The following is a 10032-nucleotide window of genomic DNA, read 5'->3' as shown; positions in this document are numbered from 1 at the left end:
TGGGATATAGTGAAGGAGGAGACCGGTAGAACCAGACATGAAGAGGAACAAATAGCATTAAGAGTAAATGATGCATTCGTGACAGATGTGTATAGTGTTGCAGAACTTTTTAACAAACATTTTATAACTGTTACTGAAAAGATGGGGTTGTCAGGTTCGGTAGATGCTGCTATGGATTACCTTAGACCAGACATTTCAAGTAACTTCCATAATATGAATTTGACCCTCACTACCCCAACAGAAATAATGTCCATCATAAAATCTTTAAAATCAAAAACATCTAGTGGGTATGATGAAATATCAACAAAGTTAATTAAAGAATGTGATTCTGAGCTAAGTAACATATTAAGCTATCTGTGTAACCAGTCGTTTATCAGTGGAATATTTCCCGAATGGCTGAAATATGCTGAAGTTAAGCCACTGTTTAAGAAGGGAGATAAAGAAATAGCATCAAATTTCCGTCCAATTTCACTGTTGCCAGCATTCTCAAAAATTTTCGAAAAAGTAATGTACAGTCGTCTTTATAACCATCTTATCTCAAATAACATACTGTCAAAGTCACAGTTTGGATTTCTAAAAGGTTCTGATATTGAGAAGGCTATCTACACTTACAGTGAAAATGTACTTAATTCATTAGAGAAAAAATTGCAGGCAACTGGTATATTTTGTGATCTGTCAAAGGCATTTGACTGTGTAAATCACAATATCCTTTTAAGTAAACTAGAATATTATAGTGTAACAGGAAATGCTGCAAAATGGTTCAAATCTTATATCTCTGGCAGGAAACAAAGGGTGTTATTAGGAAAGAGACATGTATCAAGCTATCAGGCATCATCCAACTGGGAACTAATTACATGTGGGGTCCCACAAGGTTCCATTTTGGGGCCCTTACTTTTTCTTGTGTATATCAATGACCTTTCATCAGTAACATTACCAGATGCCAAGTTTGTTTTGTTTGCTGATGATACAAACATTGCAATAAATAGCAAATCAAGTGTAGTCTTAGAAAGATCAGCCAATAAAATATTTGTAGACATTAATCACTGGTTCCTAGCCAATTCTTTGTCACTAAACTTTGAAAAAACACACTACATGCAGTTCAGAACTTGTAAGGGGTGTCCCAAGAGTATATGTCTAACATATGATGACAAGAAGATAGAAGAAGTGGACGGTGTTAAATTCTTGGGATTACAGCTTGATAATAAATTCAACTGGGAGGAGCACACCACAGAACTGCTGAAGCGTCTTAACAAATCTCTGTTTGCAATGCGAATTTTGTCAGACATAGGGGATATAAAAATGAAAAAGCTGGCATACTATGCTTACTTTCATTCCATAATGTCATATGGGATTATTTTCTGGGGTAATTCATCAAGCCAAGCTAAAGTTTTCCGGGCACAAAAACGTGCAGTAAGAATTATATGTGGTGTGAACTCAAGAACATCCTGCAGAGCCGGCCGAAGTGGCCGTGCGGTTACAGGCGCTGCAGTCTGGAACCGCAAGACCGCTACGGTCGCAGGTTCGAATCCTGCCTCGGGCATGGATGTTTGTGATGTCCATAGGTTAGTTAGGTTTAACTAGTTCTAAGTTCTAGGGGACTAATGACCTCAGCAGTTGAGTCCCATAGTGCTCAGAGCCATTTGAGCCATCCTGCAGAAGCCTGTTTAGGGAGCTAGGGATACTAACTACAGCTTCCCAATATATTTATTCCTTAATGAAATTTGTCATTAAAAATATATCACTTTTTCAAACCAACAGCTCAATTCATGGAATCAATACTAGAAATAAGAATAATCTTCACAAGGATTTAAAGTCACTTAGTCTTGTACAAAAAGGTGTGCATTATTCAGGAACACACATTTTCAATAACTTGCCAGCAGCCATAAAAAGCTTAACAACCAATGAAATTCAGTTTAAGAGAAGCCTAAAGGATTTATTGGTGGCCAACTCCTTCTACTCCATTGATGAATTTCTGAGGAAAACCAACTGATTTGTATATAAGTACAACATAACTTCTGCACAATTTCAGTGAAGTAAAGTGTTCACTGAAAATTTGTGTGTGTGTGTGTGTGTGTGTGTGTGTGTGTGTGTGTGTGTAAGTATAATCTAACTTCTGCACCATTTCAGTGCAGTAATGTGTTCATTGTAAATAAGTATTACAGTAGTTGTATTACATGTTTCTTACCTTATAAATAAATATAAAACTTTTTTATTTTAAATTCAGTGCAATAGTATTTGTAAAATGACTCTTAGTGTTCATTAAAAAATGACGATCATTCCACTTGGGACCTGTGGAATGGTACATTAGCTTATTTGTTTTAGTTTAAATATTTGTCATGTATTGTTGTTTTTCTGACATGTTCCACATCCTGGAGGACCTCCTCACTACGGATCAATTGGAATGAAAGTAAATCTAATCTAATCTAATCTATGTTTGTACATCCAGTATCTCCCGAGATGATCTCTCATTGACATTGGCCCCTGTATTTCTGGGAGCAGGGCCATTGAGCATTCTTGTGGTATAAGTACTGTAATGGTACCTGCTATTGCATCCTGAACTAAGGTGGTAAGGGCTTTGACAGCTTCAACAAGTTTCCTGCATTGTGTAATTTTGGGAATTTGTGGGATACGACTTTTCAAGCATTTCCTTGAACAATGCCCAATTCACACGCTTGTAGCTCAGTATCCTGTGAGATTCATCATACTGCTGTGTTTCTTGCGAGTAAAGTATTACAGGTGTTTGATGAGGCCAAATCATGTATAATTTCAATGTTGATTGTGACTATAATGCCTATCACATCTAATGTCTATCACATTTAGTCTCTCTTCCCTGTTTTAAGTGTCACCTCAGCTGGCACTAGTGTAATGTAGTTTGGGCGCAGTGCATGTTCGCATAGTTTTTTTGCTATTGGTGTTTGATCTTTGTTAGTTCCAAGCAGAGTGTTTAGCATTAAGATCACCAGTGGCTATTAGTCACTATGCTATGTTGAGTATTGTGCTGATATCGCTTGTTATGATATTACCAGATCAATTGTATATCGATATCAATGTAGTGTTCACTCAATTGACTTGACCCTAACAGCTGTGGCTTCTAGTCTTTCAGGTTCAGGGATCTTAATATTTGTGTATTCTTTGTCTCAATATATGAAGATTGCTGTTCCACCAACAGTTGTGCCTTCAGGTGGTCAGTACAGTAGATGTAATATCTTGAGAAGAGTAGTTGTTTGTGTGACTGGAGCTCAGCTTTGTTCATGAGAGCATTCCAGATTCCCTTCTCCTCCATAAATGCAGCTAGCTCTGCCCTTTTGTTGCCAATCCCATCTGCATTCCAGAATAGCATCTAGGTCAAAGTACTGTTGTTTGTGTTTTGTGGTGTATTATCTATGGAAGTGTGTGGGCAGTGTGGTGATAGCAGTTTGTATAGCAGCCATGCACTGGCTGTGTGTAGCCGTCATGAGTTTGTGCATGTGTTACGATGAAGAGCCTCAAGAGGATCTTAAGCCATGTGAGTGGGGTATAGTGTCTCCACTATGCCTCTGATTGTGGTGAGAATGTTTGTTATGTCAGCCAAGGTGCTGGCGGTGGTGTTGGTGGCTGGTGGTCCTTATGTTGGTGTACTGGATGGGCTGGCTTGTGTGTTATTCATGGTTCGTATTTCATCTGGGGTCACCTGTGTTATTGCTTTGGTGAGGGGGGCAAGAGTGTGAGTTACAGTTACATTGTTCCTTTTAATGTGTTCCTATGTTTGTCTGGTCTGTTGTTGGTGTATTTGTTGTGGTGTGATAGTGTCCCCTCTTTTGTTTTTTGGGTACCTCTGTTTTATTTCGTGTGTTTGTGGTTGCCCTAGTTTGGGTGTGTCTTCTGTGATATCACAAGTGTCACAATCTGTCCTAGACAGAGTTGACTTGGTGTTGTCTGGGACCGGCAGTTTTGTCATCAGTACAGGGGCAGTTTCTAGCACTGCAGGTGTGGGTTGTGGTTCTGTTGTTGTGGGAGTGTGCCGTGAGTTTGTGGAGCTCTGTGCATCCTCAGTTCATCCACTTCCACTGACAATGCCAGTAAAAGAGATTCCACACCTTACTGGTTTGGGGGGTGGGGAGTGTCTTGGAGCTGTTCTGGTTACCACTTGTCTGTCTTTGGCACTTTTGCACCTTAGAGCTTCTTTGTATGCTGCACACCATCTGTAGTTTGCACATGGACCCCTCCACATTTGGTACATTTGATAGTTGTACCAAGTTTAAAGTGTCGTGCTACACGGTTACCAATGCATTTGCGGCACCGTGTGCCAGATCACATCGGGTGCCGCATGGCCAAACTGCTGGCAGTGGTGGCACTGTTGGGGGACACACGGAAGTGTGTATATTTCTACTACGACCATGTGAAGCAGGAGCATCTGCGTCAGAAAGTTGCAGGAGTAAGCTGTGTCATCGAACTCCACTAAATAGTTTGGCTGCAATCTGTGTGTCACGAATCCAAGAATTCATCTCATGCTCTCACAGTCCCAGCTGAGAGCTGTGATTATACCATGAAGAATGTCATTGAGGGTTGTGGTGTCAACTCCTTTCACGATGTACATTCGAGTTTTCCCCCCTTGGGTGTTATATTTATGATACTCAATTCCCCCAGCTTTGATGATTTTCAGGAGATTTGTGCAATCTGTTTTGTTGCATACATACAGTGATACATGGTCCCTTGTGAGTTTTGTGTTTGGTATATTGTGGGGAGTGACATTCTACAAATGTCTTTTTTAGCTTGCCGAGGCAAGTGTAATTGTGTATTATGACCAGTGGGAAGCCAGTCGGTGTAGTGTTCTGCGTAGCGGCTGGGGTAGTGTTGTGTAGTTGAGGTGCTGCAGAATTGTTTGTATGGTCCCTCATATTACCGATGCTCAGAACTGGTGTTGGTAAAAGCACGCTGCATTTGCCGTGTGAGTCAGTAGGCTCAGTTGTTTGTGTATGTTGCTGCTGATTGCATTTTGGACCCAGCAGCTTCGAAGGTCCATCTTTGTTCCACGGAGCTGTCACTTCCAGCTCGAGGACTACTGCGGTGGTATTGAGGGCCTCTCTAGTATATTCACTGGTGGTGTGACTGATGTTGGTGTTGCTGTTGCTGTTGCGTTGCTTCCACCCGTCAGTTGGACAATGAGCTCATGCTGTCTCCAAGCCATTGCTTCTTGATTTGTGGCAGCAAAGTCCAGATTTAGCTGGTTCATCACTTACTGATAGGTGGCAAAGCAAGACAGAAACGTCAAAGGGAACAGATGGCACTCCTGCCTCTTGTGCTGCAGTCTTGCTACTGGTCGTCGGGTGGGATCTGCTCGGTGGATCTGCGTCTCCCAGACATAAGGATACTTTTAAGGATAGAATGTGGATATGAGACAATTTTACTTTTTCGTCTGAAAAGACAATTTTGCTTTTTTAGTGTACATACAGAAGAGGGGAGTCCTTATGACTCACTTGTGCAAGATGCAATGCTCAGTGCAAGAGAGCACGGGTGGAAGACAGCAGCCTGTACTGGACAGTGTTGTCCAATGTGAACGTGCCCCGGACACTGAAATACCCTATTAAAGAATGGGAGAGTCACACTGGGGAAGTTCCAACCACAGTTGCAGGAACTTTGAGCCAGAACTCATGGCCACCTAGCACTGTCAAGTGTGTAGCAGCGTGTGCTTGTAGGTGACACTCCAAAGAGTGTCCTGTGGCATCTACACCAGTTTTAGCGTATGTGTAACACAAATATCCTCTCGCAGCTACTGCAGGTACAGGGGGAAGGCAGCTGCTCAGCTGCAACTCACCCGTAGTACTGCCCGAGGTTTTCCTTGGTGGGAGGACTGGAACGAGGTGCACCAAGCCTTGTGATGCCCATTGAGGAACTGTTGGAGTGAGACGTAGTGACTCTGAGGTCAAGAAAGCTGGCAGTGACCAGAACAGGGTGTGCTGACTCCCCCCCCTCCCCCTCCCACCATACTGCTTTCAGTGATGCCATTGCAGAGGATTACACTGTGGTTGGTCATCTGGTTTTTATGTGGGCCAGAACATGAAGCTTTCCTATGCTTTTTTTTTTGCTAAATTGACTCATACTTCTGGACACAAACACCTATACAGAGCAAATGTATTGGCATCCAGGGTTGGGTTATTTGGGGGGGGAGTGACAGTTTGTTATTGTTTCCGCCCCCCCTCACCCAGCTTCCCTCAAAAATGCAACTCGCTAGCAACCTCGCTGTTAGCATACGACAGACATCTACAATTTTAATAACAATAATAAACACACAAAAATATATTAAATTATTCAATATAATAGTAACAATACAAATAGGTGGATCAAAGAAGGAAGAAAACATAGAACAAACAAAAGAACTTCATAAAGTGTACAAACTGACGTGGACACACTGTAATAAAAGAAACATTTCAGTACAAGGCAAACACATGCGCTATAATACAGTTATAGTATCAGAAGCACTCTTCGCATCAGAAATGACCACAATCTGTGGACCAGGCACCACAAAGCAGAAAGAATACAATGCAAAATCCTCAGAAAATTTTTTGGAGCAGTGCACAGAGATGGCATATGTATGAAGAGATCAACCAGAGAATTATAAGAACACAGAGGCAGATTCAGTCACAATCAGAAAACACCGACTAACATTCTGTGGACACATACACACAATGAACAGCGACAGATTCACAAAGGGATTTAGGATGTAGTAAATGCCTTAATCAAAAAAACCAGTTGGTTTAAAGAGATAGAAGAATGCCAAAACGAGCAGGAATCAGAATGGAAATGATGAATGAAAGAGACAAATTCAGAATCAAAATTATGAACATAAAACTTGAAGTAAAGGGAAGGAAGAAAACAGAGAAAATATGTACATATCAAAGGAAACAGGAACACAGTCAAAGAATGAAAAGATTTTGGGAAGAGAAAAGGGAGGAGGAAAGAAGGAAAAAGCTGAACAACCATGTAACAACGAAGTTGAACTCTGTCAGATTGTGTGCTCACCATCATTATTTCAATAAACATTATGACTGAACAGAGGTCTGCAAACACATGTGAATGAGGGGAATACTGTTTCTATCAGTGATTTCCAACTGTGTTCGGGAAGTCATTCTTTCTGTTGTTGTTGTATCGGATCTGTTGACAGCTGGTATGTTCAACCCAGTGGTGTGCAGCTTTACCCGGCTGGAATGTTGTCAATCAGACCAAAAGCATGTCCTTGTGGGCAGACCCTAGCACGAGCAACTGAAAAGTGTCCTTTATTAAATGTAGCTTGTCATTGCTGGAAGAACTTGGCGTTTTTGACACACTTCTGTTTCCATGCTACCTCCTTCTCCAAAAGTTATGTGTGCATTTGGAAATTGGTGAAGTATGAAATATAAAGACATCGTGTCATTCTGCCACATCTGTCTGTAGTGTGCATTTTGGGGTGCGTGTACGATACAAGGCATTTAGGTATGATGAGGTTACTTAGCCATTAATGTTCACAATGGCTGGCATAAAGGAAACATGACAAGTATTACATTAGAAAGCAACAGCGATAGCTTTCCGACCGCATAAATTCTACTAGGCAGAGTCAGAAGCAGACACAGTGGCCTGTGCCAGATACGAGGGTTGGAAGTGGCTGAAATGTGAGTCGTGGGACAAAGAGAAAGAGAGAGAGAGAGAGAACACACAGACAGCACCATAAAGCATTCCCCATCTCTTTGTGCACAGAATGCACCACACTGCTGCCTTCTTAAGTGCACCCCAGTATAATATGTTGTTTGGGAAGTGGGTGGTAGTTTTCACCATTGCCACGACCTCCCCTTATATCCACTCCTGCAAGATTGTGAAATCTACAGCCACTGAGGAGATTTATGTGAGATGTTCCTATCAACTTTGTGTAATATTCATATTGCACACTTCTGCAGACAAAACAGATTTTTGACCTTAGCTTAGGAAAGAAAAGAATCATAACAGATCATTAAGGTTCAAAGAACTTGTCTTGAACACTGTAAGGGATCCGTGATCCCACAAACAAAGATGCTAGTATCTGACGCCCAGGTCGATAGCGGACAGGAGTAGATTGTCGAGCGCTGCAGTAGGCAGTGAGACTAGTGCTGAGTGCGCAGTAGTATGGTAGAGTGTCAAGTGAGCAGTAGAGCAGGAAAGACGGGCAAGAATGGTGGTCGAGTGAGTTGTAAACGGTAAAATTCACTGGAGTATGACGAGTGAGCACGTCCCCCTGATCGTCATGGGGTTGACTCTCACTAATGCCGATTCGCAAGTGATAAGAAACAGAAAGTGACAAGTGCCAAATTACGTGTTTCACGTCAACCGTGTCGGCCAGCAACAACCATGGATTGCAGTGAGGATTGTTGTGAATGTTAACCATCAGCATTGCGTGTGACAAAGTACTGAAAATCAGCAATCAATAAAAAGAGATAACCACAATTAGACGTGTAAGGCAAAGGTAGCAACTGCCTCAGAATTTGTGTGTTAGTAGGAAATATATATCAGTTGTACATCACAACCTTTGTGATTCTTAACAATAGACAAACTTTCAATCATTAGCTATTCCGTCTCAGAACAGCCGCATTCAGTTGAAATACTCCTGAAACCACAGCAGAACAACCAATAGCTTTTCATCCATTAAGCACACGGTCATATATCATAATAATTAACTGTTTGGTGGCTTCGGTAAATTACCCAAAATCCAGTAAAGGAATTAATCGGGGGTGTTTCAACACGAATGCTTAAAAATTCTTTTGTAGTTATCCTATTTTCAGATTATGAAGAGTTCTTTGTTACAGCTTGTATTTTTGTTCCAGGTGGCCCTGAACTTGATGGCTGTAGTGATGTCGTGAAGGCACAAAGTCGGAAGTTGTTAAACCTTCAGAAACAAGATTTTCAAAAGTACTTCTTCTCAGATACCAATATTTCGCCCCTGTTTGTGTCGGATACACAGATGTCTCAGTTGTTGTGACGTAATTTGAGTGTAGTGACTGAATCTAGAAAACAGTTTCTTTTGCTTCCCTGTGCCCCAAGCATTATGTGCAATGCAGGACTCCTAACAAAACAAACACACAGAGCACAGCCCTCTGTCTTCTCTTGCCGTTTCTGCAGTTTGGGAGCACAGTCCGAAAGTCGGACTCATGTTGACCGGTCTGGCAGGGCAAAAATGGTCAACGTGGGTTCGAAGCTGGTGACAGAACGGACTGCTACAGCACGAGCAAAGGTTTTTGTGGGACCCGAACTGATGAAACTCATACAAGAAAATGGCCTGAAGGTACTTAGCGTTGCTCGCCTGGCGGGAATTGTGGGGTCCAAGCAGACGTCCAGCCTTATCCCTCTGTGTCATAACATATCTTTATCCTCTGTGGCTGTGGACATTGAACTGGACTCTGCTCTCAACTGTGTGATTATAACTGGCACGGCAAAGTGTAGAGGGCAGACGGGCATGGAGATGGAAGCTCTCGCTGCTGTATCGGTGTCTGCCTTAACAGTGTACGATATGTGCAAAGCTGTGAGTCATGACATTGTGATATCTGAAATAATGCTTCTGGCCAAAAGTGGGGGAACTAGAGGAGACTTCCACCGCACATGAGCATCTGTGTGGGGCAGTGAAATAAGTTAAGTATACCTGGTGTGATGTAGGCAAATTTCAAAGTCTGTTCATAGTTATCATAAATTATATACACATCGAATTGGCCTGAATATAAGTTGCACCTTTAATTTCGAAAAAGAGAGAAACTTAATTAAAAATAAATTGTCAAGTTGCCCATTTACAAAAGCTTTTCAAAATGTGATTTACCCTTAACCAGTTTTTTTGTAGTACACTATAGATAAATTACACACAAAAACAAAGCTTTCAGTTGCAGTTTTCATGTAAGACACTCTTAACTTCACTAACATTCATTGTTTTGTCACTGTCAGTATTTTTGTCACTCTCCTCCCAAAGTACAGTGGCGTCGCTACAATCCCGGGCATTGCATGTGCAGCATTTCTTGAACCGTACCTTTAAAAAGCACATCTGTTAGATGAATAACTGTGAGT

The 10032-nt window shown here is 41.7% G+C and overlaps 1 protein-coding gene across 1 annotated transcript; it reads left to right on the top strand.

Moving 5' to 3' along the window:
- The first annotated feature begins 9157 nt into the window (after nucleotides 1-9157).
- LOC124575363 (molybdenum cofactor biosynthesis protein 1-like) lies at nucleotides 9158-9583 on the top strand. Its single transcript, XM_047131168.1, has one exon. It carries the CDS (start codon nucleotides 9158-9160, stop codon nucleotides 9581-9583), a length of 426 nt encoding a protein of 141 aa, XP_046987124.1.
- The last annotated feature ends 449 nt before the right edge of the window (nucleotides 9584-10032 follow it).

The sequence above is a fragment of the Schistocerca americana genome, unplaced genomic scaffold, assembly GCF_021461395.2.
Source record: "Schistocerca americana isolate TAMUIC-IGC-003095 unplaced genomic scaffold, iqSchAmer2.1 HiC_scaffold_24, whole genome shotgun sequence".
Lineage (NCBI taxonomy): Eukaryota > Metazoa > Arthropoda > Insecta > Orthoptera > Acrididae > Schistocerca > Schistocerca americana.
The sequence above is the reverse complement of the archived record's forward strand: the minus strand, read 5'-3'. Positions and strand labels throughout refer to the sequence as shown.